This window comes from Vipera berus (genome assembly GCF_964194415.1).
Source record: "Vipera berus genome assembly, chromosome: W".
NCBI lineage: Eukaryota > Metazoa > Chordata > Lepidosauria > Squamata > Viperidae > Vipera > Vipera berus.
In genome coordinates, this window is record NC_138210.1 from 51,504,549 (window position 1) to 51,528,828 (window position 24,280).

The 24,280-nt window shown below is 42.0% G+C and overlaps 1 protein-coding gene and 1 long non-coding RNA gene across 3 annotated transcripts in view; one reads left to right on the forward strand and one right to left on the reverse strand.

Moving 5' to 3' along the window:
• The window catches only part of LOC308676703, a 70,695-nt gene that overhangs the window by 36,200 nt on the left and 10,215 nt on the right, over positions 1–24,280 (reverse strand). For both annotated transcript variants that reach the window (XR_014028348.1, XR_014028349.1), the window contains exons 2-3: positions 19,901–20,031; positions 10,565–10,651 (exon numbers count right to left, since the gene is read on the reverse strand). This is a non-coding gene — a long non-coding RNA (uncharacterized lncRNA). The remainder of the gene's footprint in view (positions 1–10,564; positions 10,652–19,900; positions 20,032–24,280) is intronic.
• LOC308676701 (double C2-like domain-containing protein alpha) overlaps positions 10,210–24,280 on the forward strand; it is a gene marked incomplete at its 3' end in the record, with an annotated part of 30,691 nt that continues 16,620 nt past the window's right edge. Inside the window, exons 1-3 of the mRNA XM_081342694.1 lie at positions 10,210–10,447; positions 17,157–17,236; positions 20,451–20,525. Coding sequence (XP_081198820.1) covers positions 10,219–10,447; positions 17,157–17,236; positions 20,451–20,525 — 384 coding nt within the window. The 5' untranslated portion in view covers positions 10,210–10,218. The remainder of the gene's footprint in view (positions 10,448–17,156; positions 17,237–20,450; positions 20,526–24,280) is intronic.

The window sequence follows — 24,280 nt, forward strand, 5'->3', positions numbered from 1 at the left end:
CTCTCTGATTTGGCAGAATGAGGAGACCGTCTTGAAAAACAAAGGGTTGGAGCAGATTGAAAATAAGATCTCTGCTATGTTTGCAACTTAGCCTGCCTTGTGTGGTCTGAAGTAGTCTGCTATCCTGACACCATCCTGGAAGTAAGATTTAATTCTTCCTTCAAAACCAAGCCGGTTGATTTTTATATACTGTGAGAAGTTTTATATCCAAATATATTTCATTCTTTATACAGTTTGCATCTTCCTTTAAAATATTAACTGAATCCACAATGGTTGGAGAATCAGTGTCTCCAAGTTAATCAAATTAGCAAACTTATTCAAACCCCAAATTAAAGTAACCAGTCCTAATCTACATATCAAAGGATAAGGTCTACAAAACAGAGTTGATTAAATTAGGTCTCCCAGAGGAACTGCATGTTCACAAGAATAAACATACCTACATACCCACACACCCTTCAAGTGTCACCCTTAAATCAGCACATAGACACTTTCACATCCTGGACAAGCTCCTCCTGTAAAAATCTGCTGCTGTATCCCATTTCACTGCAGCTTGCCCCTAAAAGCATTTCTTCTTTCCTCACAGCTGTCTGGATCTCATTTTCATTTATTGTTGTGCAACCCCAGCCGAGCTGGAACTCCAAATTATTATTCTGACAATACCAAAATGTCTCTTTCTGTAGCCCTCATACAAGGACTGAAACTAAAATTGCAACCCAAACTGGATTAGACCAGGGGAAACCACAATGCAATTTTTTGGAGGAAAAATGTTTGGAAAGACTCAGTAATGACAGCATGAGGCTGACCTTAGCTGAACTTAAAAAAAAAACTAAGTAGGATCAGATCTGGATCACACATGGAGGAAGATCGCCAGAAAATTTCAGGTCATATGCTAGATGAGAAGTTGAAAAAATATTCTGGAGAACACAGAAAGAAATCCCTTACATTTTCTGTTGGGAAAATTAATGGCTACCAAGATGAACTGGAGAAAATCTTTACTTTATCTTGGGGCAATTTAAGTGTACCCAAAGGGAGCTTCTAGGACAAGATTCTGGTGGAGATTTGAGCTTCAGAAGCTCGCCTTTGCTCACTTCCCTCAACGCCTCCAGAAACAGGTGTCAGCACCCAGATCCTCAAACCAAAATATCACACTCACACATAGGCACGTACCCAAACACACACCAGCTTCTGTGCAAGATGCTTCCCACCATAAACCTACCCTGCTCCTGCTTCCCCACAATAAACAGCCCCGGAGGCGGGTGTGAAAATGCTTCCAGGAATAGCAGCCAAAGACAGAAATGTGCCATGAAATTTTCACATGTGGACAGTCGGTGCGTGGCTGAACGGGGACTCAGAGAGAAGGGAGGCCAGAATGGAGCAGGGCTGGCAAAGTTGGACATGAAATCATCATTTTTGAGAGATTCCCTATTGCTCCCTCCCCGTCAGCCTGCCACTTCCAAATGCCAGGTATGTCGTGTGGAGCGGCTGGGACAGAAACAAAATGTCACTTGCCACTTAAGCGGCAGCTGCATTTTAATCAGGCTACTAATAATACAAAAGAGATATCTTAAAGATTGTCCTTTCTCCCCGCTTCCGCCTGCCATCTACAGCAGGATTTACGCGGGGGGGGAGAGTGTCTCACTTTGAGGAGGGGATAAAAAGTTGGGGTTCAAGACCATTGCCACAATGAGACCCCACTCCCCGTCCCTTCCACTGCTCGTCTGCTTAATTAAAGTCACGGAGCTCCTCCGGTCCCTGATCCCCCTCTTCTTTCAGAACTTGACAGATAGCGGAGAAAATGAATGGCTGGTGAGGGAATTAAATTGATCCTTCTTCTCACTGCGGCTGGGTGACAAATCCACCCATTCCAGAGTTGTTGTTGTTAGAGACCACTGCAGCCACTGTCAGACAAGGCGGCTGGGAGTGAAATGATGCAGTGGGAGTGAAATGATGCAGTGCCCCCTAGAGGGGAAGACCCTCCCAAATCTTACTTTTGTCCCTGCTTTTTCACACATGTCCGGTGCCCCTTTTCGTCTCTCCAAGAGTGCCGGTGTAAATGTAGTTAATGCAAGCTGCTGTCTGAACAAAAGGGGGTGCCATGTACAGACTAGTCAAGCAGTGTTTTTCATTTATTTATTTTTTTAAAAAATCCACAACTATAATATTTTTAAGTGTACCGTAGAAAAGATAGGAGCTTTATTGGGTGGGTCAAAAGCATTTGATTTCAGGGAAATGGGGTTATCCAGCTGTCTTTGGGAAGCTCAGAAGCAGGACATGTAATTAATCACGTGTGCAGTGCACGCACACAAGTAATAAAAAACTATCACAACTATGAGCCATAGTAATTTATTTATTATGTTTATTAGATTTTTCCCACCTTTATTACTTTGTAAGTATCTCAAGGCAGTGAACATACATAATACTCCTTCCTTCCCCTTTTTTCCTTCACAACAACAACCCTGTGAGGTGGGTTGGGCTGAGATTGACTGAGCCAAAGTCACGTAGACAGCTTTCGTGCCTAAGGCGATACTTGAACTCACCATTTCCTGGTGACTGGCCGAAAGTCATCCAGTTAGCTTTCATGCCTAAGGTGGGACTACTAGAACTCACCATCTCCTGGTTTCTACATCTTAGCCACTAGGCCAAACTGGCTCTCCATAAATAAATAAATATTTTTTTATTTTTTAATTCCATTTATATCCCGCCCTGCAGCCATAATTCAGCCTTGTGGAACGAAGTGCCATCATTTGAGTGTGTGTAGTGTGAAGTCATTCTTTTATCACTTTTGCAGTTCTTACTTTTTAAAAAATGTCCAAGTATACCAAAATAGCATGCTGCTTCCTCAGAGATAAGGACTTTCAGCCAAGCAATTCTTTAACTCCTGTTGATTCAGTCTGTTGGAGGAACAGTTGATTTGGCTACAGAAACAAATATACATGCACGGACTTGTTCCAGAAATAAGCTGAAGAATTTTCTGGGGGATGTAATGATACAAAGAGTTGTATCATTAAACTCACACATATATATACAAAACAGTTGCTGGCATCCACACACAAAAAAGATCTCAATTTCTAAGGTTTGTTTATTCAGCTCTTTGTACCCTGAGATGATCTCAATGTCCAATCACTCTAAGCCACTGTTTCTCAACCTTGGCAGCTTGAAAATGTGTGGATTTCAACTCCCAGAATTCTTTAGCCAGCTTGGCTAGCTAGGGAATTCTGGGAGTTGGTCCACATATCTTCAAGCTCTCAAGGTTGAAAAACACTGCCTAAGTAGCAGGTCCCATGATTGTCTTACTGGGGGTTATGGGTGTCACAATTCAGTCATATGCTGTCCAAGGAGTTGACTGATTTATACCAATTAATTTATATTGTTGCTTTTTAAAAAAAAGTGATTAAAAGCTTCAGTTCATTAATGCTCTGTTAGTTGTCTAAAGAATGCACCCTTAGCCAAAACAAAATATCATGATACATAAAACATATTTGCCTATCCTATATTTCCATTTTTATTTTTTGTAATAATTATTAGATGTTTATCCCCCCTTTATTACTTTATCAGTAATTCAAGGTGGCAAACATGCATACTAATACTGCTTCCTCATATTTTTCCCACAACAACCCTGTGAGGTAGGCTGGGCTAAGAGAGAGGGACTGGGTCCAAGTCACCCAACTGGCTTTCATGCCTAAGGTGGGAGTAGAACTCACAGTTGCCTGGTCATTGGCACAAAATCACCCAGCTGGCTTTTTTGCCTAAGGTGGGACTAGAACTCACTGTCACCTGGCGATTGGCCCAATTGGTTTTGTGCCTAAGGTGGGACTAGAACTCACAGTTGCCTGGTGATTGGCACAAAATCACCTAGCTGGCTTTCTTGTCTATGGTGGGACTAGAACTCGCTGTCACCTGGCGATTGACCCAATTGGTTTTGTGCCTAAGGTGGCACTAGAACTCACAGTCACCTGGTGACTAATCCAAAGTCACCCAGCTGGGTTTCATGCCTAAACCAGAACACTCCAAGTTTCTAGACCAGCACCTGATGGAGAACATGGGACTCTATTTTCCAAAGTCAACTACCGTAAACTTTGGGAGGTTTGGGGCCTGTAGCCCACTTGTTTCAGAACCCAGGCCTAAGAGCAAATTCAAACTTTGGGCTCTAATTAAGCTTTACTTATCTACCAACTTGAGGGGGTGTATTCCAGTCCACCCTGCCAGACCCAAGGCAGGTTTATATGTTTGACTAACACTTGAAATGTCATTTAATAGCATATGCAGCATCACAAACATTTCCTGGTTTGGAGTAGGTCCAGGACAGTGTCGCCATAGTAACTGAAGGAGGGAGGGGGGCAGAGTGGAAAAACTTCAATGCCCCACACTCAAGGGAAGTGATGCTAGTGTGCGGCTTCAAATGTTTTTGTTTTGATTCTGGAAATGCTCCTTCATAGCGAATGGAAGAAATGACAGCCAGCAGGGAGCAATTATGACTGGGTAACCCTAGTTGGAGCCTTAAGGAGAGGTGGCAGGGTGAGTTGTTGACCCTAATCTATCAGCCCTGCCAACTCCTGGAAATCCACTTATTGGAATAGAAAATTTTCCTTGGGCTCCGTTAGGCTCATCCTAACACTCTTCTGTCTATCTTCAAGCCTGGCACCTCTTTAAAAAAATCCTGATTAACTACCGACTGCCAAACACATCAGAAACAGGAAGAAAGTAATATTTCTAGTTAAACTTGCGTTCCAGCAGAAGTACAAATAATTATTTCCTTTTGCAAGAAACCAAGTGATTTACTTTTGATCAGTTTCTGCCCAAGTCCTCCTCCTCCTCCTTCTCTGTCCTCCCTTAAAACTCATCTCTGGATATCTCTTTGTAAATACTTGTAAATTCTCTCTCTCTCTCTCTCTCTCTCTCTCTCTCTCAAAAAAAAAAAATTACACAAATATGAGCTGTCACTGTTGTGACTACTGCCTGTGGATGGCCTTCCATTAGGCCGAAACAGGAAATAAAGATTTGTCCCATGTTTGGGGCCTAGCAAGGTAATCTAAATAGTTAACAAGCATTTAACACATATCTCCCTTGCTTCTCAGCTAACAATCTAAATTTTTTTTACATATATATATATATATATATATATATATATATATATATATATATATATATATATATATATATATATATATATATATAGAGAGAGAGAGAGAGAGAGAGAGAGAGAGAGAGAGAGAGAGAGTACACATATATATTCATTCATCCTAGCATCTGCACACACACACACTTGTTTCCCCCTATAGACCACTTTGGGAATACTCCCTCCCACCCTTCCCCCTTCTCCCCACCTCACTTATAGCATGTTCCAGTCTCTTTTTCCTCCTTTTTTCAAAACCTCATTAACAATATCACATTATATAATCTGTATAATACAATTGTTATATTATGTAATTTCATAATCATAGAAATGCATTCCATTCCATTCCATTCCATTCCATTCCATTCCATTCCATTCCATTCTATTCTATTCTATTCTATTCTATTCTATTCTATTCCATTCCATTCCATTCCATTCCATTCCATTCCCTTATTCTGCCCTGAATTATTATGGATATGCCTTCAACCATGTTTTGAGTGTAGCTTCTTACTTTTTTTGTTTGTATTAAGGAAATGCACCCACCTTAAGCCCAAGGGATATGGCAGAAGTATTTAATAATTCATCGTTCTTTTACTCTCATCTTTCTCCTGTTCTCTTTAGGAGAAAGAATGAACAAAGCTTAAAATATATACCTCTCTTTGTCCAATTAAAACTGCAGAAGAGAGGGGGGGGAATTTATCATTATTCCCCCAAAGCACACACACACACACACACACACGCACCCACCTAGTTTATCTCGCCTCAATCTTGGTAGTTGATTTACCCGTGCTAGCCTCTGATTACTTCTCTCTCTCTCTCTCTTTCTCTCTCTCTTTTCTTTTTTCTTTTCTTTTTTGCTACGGCGGAGTACACACACAAAGTCTTAATAGTTTCGCCTTTTATCCTCTAATCTAATCTATGTATTCCATATCAGATCTCTGCACCGTCCCCCTCCCATTCTCAATAGAAACAATAGTCTCCACCTCTCGACTGCAACCCCCCCCTTCCCTTGTGCGCTCTCTCTCTCTCCCTCTCTCTCTATCTCTCTCTATAAGTCCGTGGGATCCCCATCGGTCCCCTCCGCTCATTCCTTGCGTCGCCTTCTCCTCGCTGGAACCTGTTGACGGGATCTGCACCCAGGTAAGATGGAGCGGGGAGCGGAGGGGGAGGAAGAGAGGGGAGGGAAATCCCGTGGGACCGAGTGGGAGGAGGAGGGGGTGAGTGTGCAGCCGTTGGAGGAGGGGTGTGAGGATAGTTGCGGGGTGCAACTTGGGGAGAGACAAAAATGTGGGGGTCACGATCTGGCAGAGTTTCCAAGAAGGCAGAGACTTGGCAGAGTTAGTTCGGCAGGTGATATTCGGGAGATGCGGGGGGGGGGGGGAGGATGAGACAAGTTGGGGGAGACTGCGATGGGGCCGAAAGGGGAGTTTGGGGGGCAGTGGCTGGAATGTGGGGGGGTGAGAGGGGGAGTGAAGATCGGCGGATATCAGGGTAGAAAGCAACTCAAACGTGCTTCTTCAAAGGATGAGAGGCATTCGTGGTGTAATCTGGAAAATGGAGGGACATCAGTTGCACAGAGGTGGGATATTCAGGGGGAAAAGTTGGTGCGCAGACAAAGGTGTTAAGAATCGGGTAGATGGCTAAATGGATCCCTGCGATGGGAATCGAGGCGGAGAGCAATTCTGGAAAGGTATGAAACTGATTGAGAACTGGTGGACCAAGGCAAGGTTGGTTCAAGAAAATACTTTTATGCAGATCTCTCTCCTTCTCCCCCCTCCCTCTTTACAAAAAGAAAAAAAAAGAAAAGACAATTAATTCAGTTCAGCAAATTCATCCTGTGTCTACTGTTTAAGAAAACAAATTCATGTAAAATTAGCTCCCGACCAGTACTAATTTCAAAATATTCTGCTGTGTTAAAATGTCATTAAGTGTCCAACAGAGAGAAATTCCTAATTCACTAATAATCATCTCACTATTGCTAAAAATTGGGGAGGGGGGGGAGAGAGAGAGGCCACTGCTGCAAAACATGCTCTAAATTGGAGTTGGAAATTTTGTTGACTGATATTCCATTTCTCAGGTTGCATTGATCTGGTAACCTTTGATTTCGTGCCTGTTTGCCCTTTTTTTTCCTTGTTTTTATTTAAATGCAGATCTGTCCACCCAGAAATAAACCTTAGCTCAGTGAATTCAGTGGAACTTGATTCCTGTAAAGTGGGTAGACCACTGCAGTCTTGTAGCGCATCAGGCTATTTCAAACAGTACAGTTCGGATGTTTAGAATAATAAAAAAAAATTGTCGTCAGTTTTGTTCACTGCACCAACATCCTAACTTTTAACCTGCTTGCCACAAAGGAAATGGGAATTATGATTTTGAAAAGATGGGTTTGACAGTATTAACGGTATTTCAGCAACAATATCTGTTGAAATGTTTTCTGTTAGGAGAAAGAGATCAAAAGGAAATCTCTTTATAACACCATTCGTTTCATTCACCCAATCAGGGAAAGTTTTGGTAAATTTGGGAACAGCCAAAAAAGGGTCCCCAGCTCAAATTTTGGGAAGTGAGGAAGTGATTCACAGAGTGGATCATGAGAAACTAGGATGGGGAGAAATAAATCTATGTAAAATCATGGAGTTTGGTTCAGAAAAATATAACCAAAGGGCTTGGGTCCCCTCCCTACAAGAAAAGGCCTATGGGTGAGGTAAAGTTATGTAAAACATAAAAAGATAAGTGGAGATAGAATCACTAGGATAGTCTCCTCGTTTATTCAATTTTTTATGTAACATTTCCTGCATGCATTGATGTATTAGCTTTTTCCTAGAGACAAAGGTCTGTAGATGTTAGATTTACATTTGCAAGAGAAAAAATGAAAACATCTTATTTTCCTGAAGTCATCATTCAGAATAGAAACATGAAGGTGCTTTTTTAATGTGACTTGTAACATCTAATTAATTGATAGAATTGATTGATACAGAATGTAATAGTGGCTTGGGGCATATATAGGAATACAACAATGTTGTGGAGATAACATACTTTTTGGGGTGAACTATAGACTTCTTCTTTGGTAGTAAATTTAATTGATGAGTTACTGAGAGGACTCCAGCTAAAGTAAATTACTAAGGACTAAATGTAATCTGTTAGTAGGCTGGGAGGAATCCTAAAACGTCAAAAAATAAAACAAGCAAATGAACAAACACAAGCATGCTTAAAAACATTGCAATGAAGGCTGGACAGGTCTTTAGGAAGCCCACAGTTCTACTAAATCAATTCTCAGTCATCATTCAAACTTTATATAATGTACCAAGACTGGCTGGGGAATTCTGGGAGTTGAAGTCCATGCATTTGAAAGCAGCTCAGTTTGAGAAACCCTTTCTTAGCCCATAACATCAAGGTTGCTGTGATTAAGAGAAGTGCATTTCCTACCTAGAAAATATCAATTTTTTCTACCAGAGTTTTTTTTCCCCTGAAACCTACTTGAGATACCTTATAAAGAAAATAATGAAATGTTCAGCTCAGAGCTTAAACATTGCTTATTTCTCCTGTGACCCAAACAGTAATAGATATTTCTTACCTAATACAAATTGTAGTTCACCATCACAAGCAGAAACACTTGTTCACACAAAGGAATTTTTTTTTGTTTCTTTTAAAAATAATGCCTGATTGAATTTCTCAATTCTTCTAACAACAAAGAAATCTTTGCCTTGCCTTTTGTCTCCCTGCGAAGTAGCAAATTTGACCTGCCAGTCATTATAGTTTAGAGGGAAAACTAATCAATAATATTTATTTGCTCAATGACAAGCAAAATTTAAAAGTACAAAAACAGTGCAAAGTAAATGAATACAATAATATACGAACAAGCAGCAAAGTAAATCACACAGTATAACATTCACTCCTCTATTACTATATTAATACAGTTGTTACCCAGATGATAAATCTAAAACATCAACAGGTATAAAATAAAAATAAAAAATATATATCCCCTAACAATTCATCAAACAACCAGCCACTTTGATTTAGTGGTTAAGGCTTTAGACTAGAAAGTGGGAGATCATGAGTTCAAGTTCTTCCTCAGCCATGAAAACCAGCTGGGCAGCTTTGGGCCAGTCCCTCTGAGCCCAATCCACCTCACAGGGTGGTTGTTGTGGGGATAATAAGAGGAAGAAGGTGTGTTGGACATGTTTGCCTCCTTGAATTAGGAGCGCTAGTTTGGTGGTTAAGGCACCAAGCTAGAAATTGGGAAAGCATGAGTTCAAGTCCTACCTTAGCCCTGAAAGCCAGCTGAGTGACTTTGGACCAATCACCAGGAGACGGAGAGTTCTAATCCCACCTCAGTCATGAAAGCCAGCTGGATGACTCTGGGCCAGTTACTCTCTCTGCCCAACCCACTTCACAGGGTTGTTGTTGGGGGGGGGAAATAGGAGGAAGAAGGTGTGTCGGATATGTTTGCCACCTTGAGTTATTTGTAAAAATAATAAAGGCAGGATATAAATAAATAAATATCAGTTAAGATGTATCAAAGCCAAGGTATTGCTTAAAACAAAGGTAATTATGCCTTTAACTAATTTTATCTTGCTTTGCTTGCAGCAGCACAAAATTTAGCTACTGCCCATGTAATGAATGGTTTTAAATCTTGAAGGAGAAGGTTCATGTAAAATTTATCTGACCTTGCAGGGAATTTACAAATTAGGAGCACAAGGTAGATTGACCTGATGTCTCTATAAAATTTATAATGCAATAAGGGCTCTGTGAGGGAGATAGGCAGCTTAAAAATGTGGTAGATGATTGATAGATAGAAGAGAGAGAGAGAGAGAGAATTTGTGAGATGTTTTCAACTTCCTTGTCACCACATGGGCAAATTTTCAAAAGTTTACATACAGTAACCAAAACATTAGGCTGCATTTTAAAGTTTCCCATTTCTGGAGAAGCTAGATGCCACTTATTAAGAACATACCTAGAGATGTATTTTCTTGAGAATCAAGGCCAACCTGTTTTATTCCAGCAAATTTGCTTAAGGCAGCTTTGCATATCAACATACCACTGAGCCTAGAAATAAAGGATGAAAATTAATGAGTTTTTCTCCCCTTTCAGCACAGTTGACTGTTCCTCCAATGACTGTCCGCCGTGGAGATCGTGCACCAGTTCCTATCCGAGAGCACATGGCCATCGATGTGTCCCCAGGACCGATACGACCCATTGCCCAAATCTCAGCTTATTTTCCACATCCTGGGCTGGAAGGGGTGCTGACAACACAAGATAGGATGAGGGGTGAAGGAACGACTGTACCCGCAGGGACTGGGGAAGGAGAATCTACTGAAGGATATGATTCTGATGACAACAGTAAGTATAATTCCCCGTGTCTGTGACTCTAGAGAAGACTTGAGCTTTCATCAAACTATCTTTTAATCCAAGAGAAAACAGCTGGCTACATAGCACATTCCATGAAGATTCTCTTACATTGACTGTCACTTCACATATCAACTTCTCCTCTTCATCTACCGCATCCAGTTGTGGTCACCATGATGTAAAAAAGATGTCGAGACTCTAGAAAGAGGGCAGAGAAAAGCAACAAAGATGATTGGGGGTCTGGAGGTTAAAACATATAAGGAACGGTTGCTGGAATTGGGTATGACTAGTTCAGGGATAGGCAACCTCGGCTCTTTTATGACTCGTGGACTTCAACTCCCAGAATTCCTGAGCCAGCTATGCTGAGGGGAAAGGGAGAGGTTTCCAAGCTGAGCCATGCTGGCTCAGGAATTCTGGGAGTTGAAGTCCACGAGTCATAAAAGAGCCGAGGTTGCCTACCCCTGGTCTAGTTTAATGGAGAGAAGGAAGATGGGTGACATAATAGCAGTCTTCCAATATCTCAGCGGCTGCCCCAAAGAAGAGGGAGTCAAGCTATTCTCCAAAGCACCTGAGGGCAGGACAAGAAACAACGGATGGAAACTAATCAAGGAGAGAAGCAACCTAGAACTAAGGAGAAATTTCCTGACAGTTAGAACAATTAACCAGTGGATTAATTGTGAATTAATTGTGAATGCTCCAAGTTGTGAATGCTCCAACACTGGATTTTTTTAAGAAGAGATTGGACAATGATTTGTCTGAAATGGTATAGGGTTTCCTGCTTGAGCAGTGAGTTGGACTAGAAGACCTCCAAGGTCCCTTCCAACTCTATTATTAGTAATAGTATTAATATTAGTATTATTAATTTTAAGATAGAGCGCATAGATGCTTGACAGCTGGCGGTTGGATGTGTACATTGTTCTATGTACCCTACTATAACTTTGTTTGATTTTGAATTAGCAGAATGTGTGAACTAACTCACTAATGGTCTGTTCAATTAACATGAACACAACCATTATGGTTTGTCAGCTGTGGTTTACAACTTAGTAAGATGTATGATCTTAAGTCACTATAGTTTGTTCAATAATTCAAACAAGTCAAAGAATGTTGTGTGAACAGAATAGGTGAATAGGTCTGCCTCTTATACGACCATCTACTCACTCATATTTAGATATTTTTTTCACACATCTACAAAGGCATATTAAAGTTTTGTGAATGGCCATCCAGAGCCTCATCCTTCACTTTAATGTCAACTTATATAGACACTGACATCCATATGCTCTCATATGGTTATCCAAACAATATGTTTGTCATAAGCAAATCTGTCTTACCAAACAGTTCTCAAAAATATGGACAATTGAATCTTCACTGATTGATTAGGTACCACTGACTCAGCATTAGTTCCTGTCACAGATAAAAAAAATGTTCATCTTTTCAGCTTGTGCCTAACAGAAACTCATAACTCTTTGAGGGGTATTCACTGGAGGTTTTTAAGAGGAGATTGGACGGCCATTTGTCTGGAATGGTATATGGTGGGGTCTCCAAACTTAGCAACTTTAAGACTTGTGGACTTCAACTCCCAGAATTCCCCAGCCAGCCATGCTTGGAGACCCCTGGTACAGAATATCCTGCTTGACTAGGGGACTGGATTAAAAGACCTCCAAGGATCCCTTCCAATGTTGTTATTCTATATTCTGTATTTCCTTGATCCCCTCCAACCATCATTTCCATTGTTTCCCCTTTCTTCTTTGTTCCTCAATCTTACCTGGAATACTGTATCTAAATCCACCATCACTCACATACACCTGCCCAATGTGAGATTCTGATCTTTTAGAGAGGTACATTCTTCAGTTCCACTTCTTTCAAAACATTCATCCACATATACCGTTCACTTGAAAGTGGTGTTTGTGTGAGCCCTTGTCACATTTATAGCCAATGTTCTGGGGAGAGTTTTGTGAACAGGTCTGCCATCGTGACATTTAAGGTGTAACCATCATGTTGTTCTGGATCTTGCTTATTCTTTATCATATATGCTACAAAATGTCCTTTCCATTCCGACATCTCCTATCTCCTATCATTTGCACAGTGATCTGGGAATAAAGTCTAGTGAATCTCCTGAGGTTTTAAGCTGAGCGAATGCAGGCAAGAACTAAAAAACAGAATCCTATCTTTGCCCTGAGGCAGTCATACTTAATTGTAAATAGCCACACTCAGTGCACAATAAAATAATACATGCACACTGGTCCAGAGTAAAAGATAAACTTAAAAGGTCTGCAGAACATGACTTGGTAATTTCTCTTCTCTAAAGCACAACCGCAATGGGGAAAGTTGCACTTTTGAGCAAACCTACTTAGATGATTTTATAAATTATATATATGATATATATTTTATACTACCGTATATATTTTTATAATATGATTTTTTTTCCAAATCAAGCTATTTAGTATCAGGCAAGATTTAATTGACTCTGGTAACTGGGTTCACATCTGGAAGGACACACGAAAGCAACTTGTCTCAACCCTCTGGGCTCTTTTTGGACACAAAATTTGAAACAGGCATGTGCACAGACTCATGCTTATCTTTCTCAGAAGCAATTCTTGTGTTCTACCAGGCCAGGTTCTGCAATATTTGTTTCAGTACTTATAATCTACTATGATTAAATGCTCTAAATCAGGCATGTCAAACTGCCGGCCCACGGGCCAGATGCATCATACTCAAACCGCGCCCACCCCATTGCCGGCAAGTCACGTGACGTCACGAGTTTGACATGCCTGCTCTAGATTGTCAGGCTCAAAATCAAGAATGACATATAGCAATCCTTCCAAGCTGAGTTCTTTATCGTTTTACCTCTGTAGACAAAATCTTGCTAGACTGAGGACTCTACTGTTTGCATCAACAGGATATTCTGTGAAGCATCAGGGCAGGGCTGTCTTCACCCTCTTTCTCTCACACTTCATCTCTGGGCTGAATTGCCTGTTACTCCTCTGGAATGCACCTTCTCCCTCTTGGGGAACTACCTCCTCATTACATTAGATCACAAGGTATCATGAGCTTATTCTCCAACCCTGCTACCCATCAGAGCAGAGCTAACTTTAGGCTAAAATTGAGTAGGCATTGGCTTAGAGTGCTAAACCTTAGGGCAGGGGTAGGCAGCCTTGGCTCTTTCATGACTCGTGGACTTCAACTCCCAGAATTCCTGAGCCAGCCATCCTGGCTCAGGAATTCTGGGAGTTGGAGTCCACAAGTCATAAAAGAGCCAAGGTTGCCTACCCCTGCCTTAGGGCATACCAATGCCTCCTCGTCTCCTTCCAAAGGAAATGCAAATCTTGCATCACAGTTCTCTCAATACAGGGACTAGACAATGATACGCACCCGAGAATCCCAGTCACTCAAGCCCAGACCAGTATAGTTGGCACTTTGAAAGATGTTCCTTTGTAAATCCAGCTGTGGGATTTGGAGCTGGCTTGAGTGGTCAAAACAGCTGAGGGGAACCTCAAGGCTTCGTGGGATTATCATGTGCTGCTTGGGGGCAAACATGGGGAAAGGCTACTTGGGCTGCCTGTGAATCATCCAGAGACCTGGGATTGGCAAACAGATTCTGAACAAGAGTGCAACTAGCAAATCTGGGTTGCAAAGATCTGCCTAGCCACTAGATGGCAGTAAAGCGATACAGAAAACTCTCTGCTGACCTCTAAGGGATCCTCTGAATCCCTGCAACCTGGATCTAGTAACTGTAGCTTTCAGCTGCACGCTGTTCTTCTCACAGTAGGATGGGGTGACCTGCTCCAGCTGGCATTCTAATGGGAGAGGAATAGATGAAGGAAAGAATTTGTTCCCGCGCACATTTGTTTTTAGGACTAGGAGGAACACTAGATAGCCATTGGATAACCAAATGTTTTGGAAACATGCTCTGCTCTCACCTTTTTGTGCTTGTTCTTGTGCTGAGACAAATAAATATGCACAGGCTTTGCCAAGATTCAGAGCCTCAAGCAGATTTGTGTCAGCACAAACACAGGCCTACTGTACATGTGCAGAGGGTTCCATGAGCGACAGTATCAGCAGTCCTCAGAAATGAGTGCCGTGGCACTAAAAAGTCAAGATGTCAGTTTTTCCCCTTGAATCTGCACCAGAAGAATTATTGAGCCCCCCCCCCCCAATACTTTCTGGGACAACCCATGCATGCAAATGTCCACTCAGGCATCTTCTCTAATAAAAACAACCTCACAACCCCACGCCTCTCCTATTAACACAACCCAGCATAAAAGAGACATTACATTCATATGCTCTCCAACAGGTGCATGTACACACGCACACATGCAGACACTGATGCCCATAAGACGGAAGGGAGGTTTAATGAATGGTAAGTGCAGAGCGAGGGAAGGAAAAAAAGGTAGCTAGCATAGGAGTGGGTGCTGTAGATGAACGGATCACAAGAGAGAAAGAGAGATCTCCATGTTACCAGACAGAGGCATGCGTCGAAACGTAAACCCATCCAGAAACCCTTACAAATAAATGTATCCCGATACAAAGAGGTACAGTCTGATCAAACATGTGTAGGGACGTATAAGCCCTTTTCACTTGGGCTTTAAAATTACGCAGACCATTCTGAAGGCCAGGGGTGAGGGGGTGGGGAGGAAGAATGCATCACGTTTTTTGCTCTTGATCTCCATGCATCATTCATCAGCAGTTTGTGCATGCTCGCCATGCGCTCCGGGATCTAGCTTTTCTCAGGCATCGAAAGGAAGCCTAACCGCTGACCGCTAGCGCACACCTAGCGAGAAATGCCCAGAATTGATGAGTGAGGACAGAAAGCCCATCCTCATCCTCCTCCTTCTCTTCCGGTTGAGTTTTACTTAACTGCTAGATCCTTTATATCAATAACTAAACCATGGTTTATTGAAGAAAGCTCAATTGGTAGGGTGCATACCACCTGCTGAGCTGTTAAGTGCCATAAACAGGACACAGTGGCTATGCTTACACAACACAGCCAAGCCGGAAAGAATTATGACTTAGCACAGTGAACAAGCCCCATTTGTGAAATGGGGCAACAACGATAGGCTGAAGGCTAAGCAAGTAGAAGTGAATTTCCTGCCAAAATTTGACAAAACACAGTTCACGGCCCAGGCCAAGAAACCTTTTTACTGTGGCAGACTATTGATCCATACAATTTATAGATCAATCACAACATCTTGGAACACATAAAGGAGAGAATGCTTTGTTCTTGCCACCGAGAAACTACAAATAGATCCTATATGGCTCAGATTAAGGCTTCTGGCTTTAAAAGATGGGACTTCTAGAGATGGCTGGGCTGGTTGGATGGATTTATTTGCTCACCCAAATGTACAGTATAAATGCTTTTATGAAGACAGAGATGGTTCTAATTCACAAAGGCCGACGTTCTCCAGGTCTGGAGAAAAACAGAAGGAGAAGTAAATGGTGGGTCCCCAAGGTATGATCAAAAAGTCAAGATGGCAAAAGCAATGATGTGATCATAGCTCTGCCTGGTTTTTAGGTGTGTCACACTTAAAAAAACAAAAAGAGCTTGAATTGCACTGTCACAGCCACCATCTTGACTGTTGTTGTTTTTTTTAAGCATTCCTTGCAGACACCCCTGTGGGTCCTGAATAATTAACAAGTGGGCAACTGTCCCAGAAAGAAGACACAGTATCCTAGCAACTTTACTTTGCAAGAAAAAAGAGGCAGTGATAAACAAAATAGACTTACCTTTGTGGAGTCCTTGGTCCTCTCTGAGCTCGTTTGTTTGCAGATGTTTCATTATCCAACTAGGTAACATCCTCAGTGCAAGAGAGTGTGGGGTTTGCGCCCTTTTTATACACAGTAGCTTGCCCTGCAAGTTTTGGTGGGGGTATGGTTTTCTCCTTGGTAGTTCCTTAATTAGGGTATTGTTTTTTGCTTGATTGTTTGTCTGGTGTTAATTCTTGCTTATCTGGTGTTGGCTGCCCGAGAAGCTGTATTCTGGTCTTTTTGTTTCCTTCCTCTCTTTTGAATGGTGTGTAAATATGATTTATTTTTATGTGTCTAGTGATGGCTGATTCAGAAACATGTCCCATGTTTCTCCGCTTTGTTCCATGAGAAACAGAAGTTCAATTACTATGCATCTTTAGACACGTCTACTTTATTTCTGCAATTAATTCAGGACATCACATTCCGTTTTCCTGGTGCCTAAATTAGATTATCAGAGGGAAAGGGAAGGGGGGCACTTGAGATATTCAAAATGAAAGTGTACACTCCTGTGCATAGCTCACAGACAGAGAACACTTACATAAAGATTTGCAGAATTTGGGGTAGGGGAAGATTTTGACAGCCATCAACATAAGAACACCTTTTGGTATTATTTGAACTCACAGTCGATCTTCATTCAATTGTATACAAGTGTGCAGATGCAGCAATACAAAGCAATTCAGAGATGGCTATGCTGGCCAAGCCTGATGGGATTTTTAGTCAGTTCATCTGAAGCAAGGTTGGCTGGGGAAGGTTAATCTGGATCATGACTGGCTGGGGAATTCTGGGAATTGAAGTCCACATGTCTTAAAGTTGCCAAGGTTGAGAAACACTGGTCTGGACAGATGGATGGCGCTGAATTTGCAGATTGTGAGTGGGATTGGGAAGACAGCTTGAAGGAAAACACTGATAAGATGGATCTCTTTTTAACATTTGTTTTCCTTACTGCCTGGCCTTTTTCTAGCATCACTTGGGACTCTTGAATTTGATATTCTCTATGATCCAGAAAGCTGCACCCTTGACTGCACCATCCTACGAGCCAAGGTAATCGTGTTCCTTTACCGGGCCTCAAAAACCTCTTCCGAAGCAGTTTCTCCAAATTGGTGGGGTTTGGACAACTTCTGTGATTATTATTATTATTATTATTATTTTGCTAAAGGAGACACAGCCTGGGTTGGCAATGAGGGATTATGAGGGCTGCTACTCAGCTTACTTGGAGCACAGTAGGCTGTAGAAGGCTGCTGAAAAGACACTGTTTTGCTTTTCTAGCACTCTCCATGCCTTTGGATTCAGCTTTTCTGCATCACATGTTGCGTTTTCACAATAAACGGCCTTGATTTAATAAAAGAGGCCACACTGGGGTGGAAAATCTCATTATGGAGCTAGCAATGTTCATTTCAGCCTCTCTTTTCTCCTGCCACACTCAGCCCTTTCTCTCTACCCCATCTACAAAGCCTTTAGAAGTCAGGCAAGTGCCCTTCAAGTGTCAAACCAAACCTCCGGGGTCTTCCCCCTGACCCTCAACTCACACATCAGCAATACACAACACCCCCCTCCTCCCTTTCTTCCTTCCCAGCTGGTGGGCTTGCAGCATCTTCAAGCATCTCAGCGGTGACGCGCCAGGCAACCGGGTATCCGCAGGTATCTGGCGTTGCTGTGGCAACAGAAGAGGGCAGGGGGGGGAAGCATGGGAAATACTGCGGCAGTTCAGAACCACAGCAAAACTAACCCAGAGCCCGCCACTTTGAAAAGAGTAGATGACCCTTTTTCCCAACTGGCAGGTTCCTGTTTCCTTGGCGTCACCCTCTGCATCTCTAGAGATTGTGTGCAAACTATTTAGAGGATATGTTTAAAAAGGTAACGGTTCCCCCGCACGTGCGTGCTAGTCGTTTCCGACTCTAGGGGCCGGTGCTCATCTACGTTTCAAACCCGAAGAGCCAGCGCTTGTCCGAGGACGTCTCCGTGGTCATGTGGCCGGCATGACTAGACGCCAAAGGCGCACGGAACGCTGTTACCTTCCCACCGTAGTGGTCCCTATTTTTCTACTTGCATTTTTACGTGCTTTCGAACTGCTAGGTTGGCAGAAGCTGGGACGAGTAACAGGCGCTCACTCTGTTTATGTTTACATGAGTGCTATTTTAAAAATATTTTTTCTGACTACTGTATCGTTTTCCCTGTGGCCATTCACCAACGAAGCCAATTTAGCTGGAATTTCTGCAATGACTCTGAACAGGATTAAAATGCACGGCACCAATAGTTCTGGGATTTAAAGTGACATAAAGGTCGCCTTCCTAGCTTCTGAAAAGGGGTTTCAAAAAGTCCAGCTGCGATTTAGAGATGAATTCCCCACATCTGCAGTGAAAGTTAATCCAACTATCCTGCCTGGTGCACCGGTGCAAAGATCTCAGAGTTTGTAATCCTGGAATAGTCCAACAAATTCGTTTGCTGGATGGAGAATTGTTTGCAATCAGCAAACACCTGGAAAGTGCCACTGGTCAGTATGTGGAGTGAAGATATTTTACGAATGTGGAGGAGTGGATTTATACCATGCTAGTGAGGCCACACTTGGAATACTATGCACAGCTCTGTCACCATGATACCAAAAAAAATGCTAAGAACCTAGAAAAAGTGCAGAGAAGAGCAACAAAGAAGATAAAGGGAGCTAAAAACCATACAAGGAACAGTTAAGGGAACTAGGTATGTCTTGTCTAACAAAGAGAAGAATTAGGGAGGATATGATAGTTATCTTCCAGTATTTGAGGAACTGTCACAGAGAAGGGGTCAACTTAATCTCCAAAACATCAGAAGGCAGGACAAGAAGCAATGTTTGGAAACTTTTTAAAGAGGGATCCAACATAGAAGTAATGAGAAATTTCCTGACAGTGAGAACAATTAATCAGTGGAATGGCTTCCCTCCAGAAGTTGTGGATGCTCCATCACTGGAGGTTTTCAAGAAGAGACTGGACAACCATTTGACCAGGATGGAATAAGGTTTTCTGCCTAGAGCAAGGGGTTAGATTAGAAGACCTCTGAGGTCCCTTTCAGCCTATGATTCTATGTTCTAACCCCCAGACCTATTCCAGGGTGGGAGTCTTAATCATTCAGACTCTAACGGACTTTGCAGTTTTGCTTTTTCCCTATGAAGGGCCCTCCTCCTCCAAGGCAGAGCTGAAGAATGTACAGGTGGTCCCCAACTTACGACCACAATTGGGACCAAAATTTCCATTGCTAAGCAAGGCAATCGTCGTGAGTCACACCTCACTTTACAACCTTTTTTTGCCAGGCTTGTTAAGAGAATTGCTGCACTTGTTAAGTGAGTCACCTAGTCGTTAAATGAATCAACTTCCCCCATTGGCTTTGCTTGTTGGAAGGCCACAAATGGTAAGTGTTGTGACCCCTGGTGCGGCAATTGTCGTAAATACATGCCGGGTACCAAGCACCTGAATTTTGATCCCATGGCTGTGGGGAATTTTGCTGCAGTGGCTGTAAGTGTTAGGATTGATTATCACTTTTCCCAGTGCTGTTGTAACTTTGAACAGTAGCTAAATGAATGGTTGAGGCCTATCTGTAGTAGGTCGAACGGCCGGCCCCGCTACATGCAGACACCAATTTCTCTCTCTCTCTCTCTCTCTCCTCTCTCTCTCTCTCTCTCTCTCTCTCTCTCTCTCTCTCTCTCTCACACACACACACACACACACACACACACACCTTCTGTTCCTTATTTTTCTTTCTCGGTCTTTCTTTTTCCTTTCTTTTTTTCTTTTCTTCTCCCTCCTAAATTGCAGATTGTCTTAGTGAAAAAACGAATGGCAAGAACTTCTTTCTCCAGAAAAGACTGCCTGTGGAGAAAAGACAAAGATACCCTTTACCAGAAATCTGAGCCAATCTCTTGCGGAAGGATTTTAATAAATAAATCCTGCCACCCTCCCTTCTAATCAGCAAGTCATTGCGAGGAAAGGATCAACCTGACTTCGCTGCTGATCACGCTTACGGCTTGAAGGGAGGCTCAGCCAATCTCAATGTATACATGTTGCACTTTTAACAATAAAGGTTCATTCATTCATTGAATTGAAATTAGCCCAGAGTATCACAACCATAAAGTGGAGCGGGCACACCAATATCTACTTTTCAGCAGGAATTTTATAATTTTGAGAGGGGTAGAGAGCTTTCTACAGGCCTCTGAATAGGTGGAGATGTAAAAAGAACAAGGAAGTATAAATAGAGTGGAATTAATGCCCGTGTTTGTTTGTTTTTCCAGGGACTAAAGCCAATGGATTTTAATGGCTTGGCTGACCCTTATGTCAAACTACATCTCCTTCCAGGTGCTTGTAAGGTAAGTACTAGGGGGGGGGTCTGTCGGAAGGGGGCCATAAAAGTCAAGATGGTGGCTACAAGCGTGTGATTGAAGCCCTCACCCCCATTCACATCCAGCATGACATTTTGATTTTTTTTAACTCTTTTTTTGATACCTTTGGTAAGCATAGCCTCAAATTTACATCCCTGTTATTGTGTCTTAATTCTGGTCCCACGTAGCCACAAAAGCTTATGTGAGTATATAATATCAAGTCTCCTTCAACACGAGCTTGACTCCTTACGTGTGTATTACATGTTGGCTTTGGGGGAGGAGCAATATGGAAGCAGCCTTGTCCTTCTCTTGGGATGCTTGTCCAACTTCCCAGATGCCGCAGGCCTCCTGGAACATGAAAGTGTGGACAATGGTTTGGTCTAGTGGGGAAGGCACCAGGCTAGAAATCTGGGGACAGTGAGTTCTAGTTCCACCTGAGACATGAAGCCAGCTGGGTGACTTTGGGTCAATCACGAGGATTCTGTGAGTTCTAGTCGCACCTTAGGCATGAAAGCTGCCTGGGTGACTTTGGATCAATCACCAGGTTTAGTTTTTAGTCCTGGTTTAAAAGCATGAAAGCCAGCTAGCACCAGCCTAGCTGGCTGGGTGACTTTGGGCTGTCTCAGCCCAGCTAATCTCACAAGGTTGTTGTCCTGGGGAATATAGGAGCAGGAAGGAGTATTCAGCCATTTGTCTGAAATGGTATCGGGATTCCTGCCTGAGCAAGGGGTTGGACTAGATGACCACCAAGGTCCCTTCCAACTTTATTATTATTATTATTATTGTTGTATGCTCACCTCCTTGAGATATTTATAAAAATAATGAAGGCCTAATATAAATAAAATCTCTCAAAATTACTAATATAACACATTTGCCCATTCTTCCTGCTGTCCAAAAAAGCACCTGCCTCCTCTGTCCATCGTACAGCTCTAGGAAAGAGAATTAAGAAGATTCTGATTTAAGGCACTTAGGAATTAAATGGGAACTGAAGAAAAAGTCTTCAGTGATCAAGATTTCTGCAATCCGTTGTTTCTCAATCTTCACAATTTGAAGAAGCGTGGATTTCAACTCCCCGAATTCCCCAGCCAGCTTTGCTAACTGAAGAATGCTGGAAGTTGAGGTCCATACCTTTTCAAGTTGTTAAGGCTAAGAAACACTGCTGTAATCTAATTCCCAGTGCTTTTTTGTAAAAGAAAAAGGTGCCGGAACTCACACGTCATACAACCCGCTTTGCCTGCCCTACAAGGTTCCATCTAAAAAAGGTGCCGGAACTCCGTTCTGGGCGTTCTATGACAAAAAAAGCCCTGCTAATTCCCTTTCCTTTTCCATAAATCCAATTAAAATAGACTTCGCAAAATTCTTCTCCGTTGCTAGGATTTTAACTTAGACAGTTTAAACCTCAGCTGGAGGGGCAGAGAAAGTCAAAATGGCAGCAAAAACCATGCAATTGAAATAACTATCCCTTCTTTAGATATGTCACAGACATTTTAAAAACACAGAACTTCAATTGCAAGGCGGTGGCTGCCATCTTGAATTTTTGACCTCCTCCTAGTTCTAGTAGATCCGCCTGAACATTTGAGATTGTCTCACTATTTCCCATCTGACCTGAACTCATGCTGCTTACATTTTCAAAATCAATTAAAGCGTAATAGGGGTAGCTGTCTACCAGTGTGTGTGTGTGTCATGAAAGCTGGTGAGGATAAAGTTTATCTTGCACATTAAACATTCTGAATGAGAAATAAAATTTGCCATGTTTACCTGTCAATAAGCCTATCCGCAGATAAGCCGATCCTTGAAGTTTTAACCATGAAAAATGCACCACCTGTGGATAAAGTGATGCTCAAAATGCTTATATTTATTAAATTTTCACAATTGGCTTATCCATGGATAATCCACAAATTGTCCATTTCTCATGGTATTTTGATTAAAATTTCAAGGGTCATCTTATCTGTGGATGGGCTTATCGGTGAGCATATTTATTTCTCAAATTCACATAGCTGCCCATCTCACAAAATGTGATCCGGGGCAGTGTACAATTATCAAGTAAAAAACAATATGTAGATAAAAACAGGCATTTAAAAATACAAAGTGACAACATTAAGAAAATACATTTATTAATCAAATTCATATAGCTCCCACCTCAAGAAAAATGACCCCATATGCAGGATATATGCATACTGTTATCCTGTACTATAAATACAGGAGATACAGATACTTTTTAAAAGTATATGTAAAAAAGGTAAAAATGCTGTAAAAAAAGTAGACTCAAAGTATGCCCCATCCATGGATAAGTCAAACTCATTTGTCAGCTTATTCCTGAGTGTACAGGTAGTCCTTGATTTACGACCACAATTGAGTTCAAAATTTCTGTGGCTAAGAGAGACATATGTAAAATGGGCTTTGTCCCATTTTACGGCTTTTCTTGCCAGAGTTGTTAAGTGAATCACTGCTAAGTTAGTAACATGGTTATTAAATAAATCTGGCTTCCCCGTTGACTTTGCTTGTCAGAAGGTCACAAAAGGGGATCACATGATCCCGGGATACTGCGACCATTATAAATATAAGTCAGTTGACAAGCGTCTGAATTTTGATAACGTGACCAATGGGGATGCAGCAATGGTCATAAGTGTGAAAAATGGTCATAAGTCACTTTTCCGGTGCCGTTGTAACTTTGAACGGTCACTAAATGAGCTGTTGTAGGCCAAGAACTACCTGTATAGCATTTCATATTAATGTTCTCATCGTATTGTATTGTTTGAAAGAATTTATACAGGAATTAATCATTGGGCAGGCCTATTGATTTAATTGCTGCCAAGAATCACAGGGACAAACGTCACTCACAGATTATGAAAAATGTCTTTTCTCCAAACTATCCCTGAACTGTGAGTGAGGAGATCACTGAGGACCATCTCCTTGTGAAGAAAAAGCTCATCCCCTGCCTCTTCTCCGCAGCAACCTACCAGGAATTCCCTCCAAGGCTGAAGTTTAGTGCACACAAATTTTGCATAACTTATTAGATAATAAGAGGCTTTTAAGCCACCTGTAATTGGATGTTTGGAATAAGAAACCTCTGATTGCCGAAATTACATTATCTCAGGGCCAAAAAAAAGATGTGACAAGGGAATATGCGACCAAATCTTCCAAATTAATATTTATGAATATTTATGTATGCTCAAAAAATAGCAGCGTACGCCTGATGGTAGGAAGCAGCTGGGAGGAGCAGGTGCTATAAGCCTGTGTTGCTTTCCAACTCTGAATCCCACCCATTTTATCTTGAAGCAATTATTAGCCAAGCTGGGGGAAACGGAGAGATGGTCTAGGAAGATATTTCTGATCTTCTTCCCTCCGTGAGTGTAACACTAGCTCTGGGCTCGACCTCTTGAGTGTACTTTTCTGCCTCTGGTTGGCCAAAGGAAATCAACACTTTTCTATAAAATCAAAACCAAAATCAATCCACATCCAGTTCACCGTCAAAACTAGTCTCTTCTCGGGAGCTCCTAGCACACATCTGGGTGCAGCTGTTTTACCTATGCCAAGGGCAGAAGGGGCAACAGGTAATTGACTGGGGAAAGGAAAGAGATTCAGAAAGTATGAATCCCTACTAGCTGTATGAGAACATGAGGCAGAGCCTGGAGGCAGAGTCAAGAGAGAACTCAGCCCAGAATCGTTATATGTCCACAAATGCTGCAAGTCCCCCCCCACCACCACACACACACACACATACACACACACCCATGAATTCC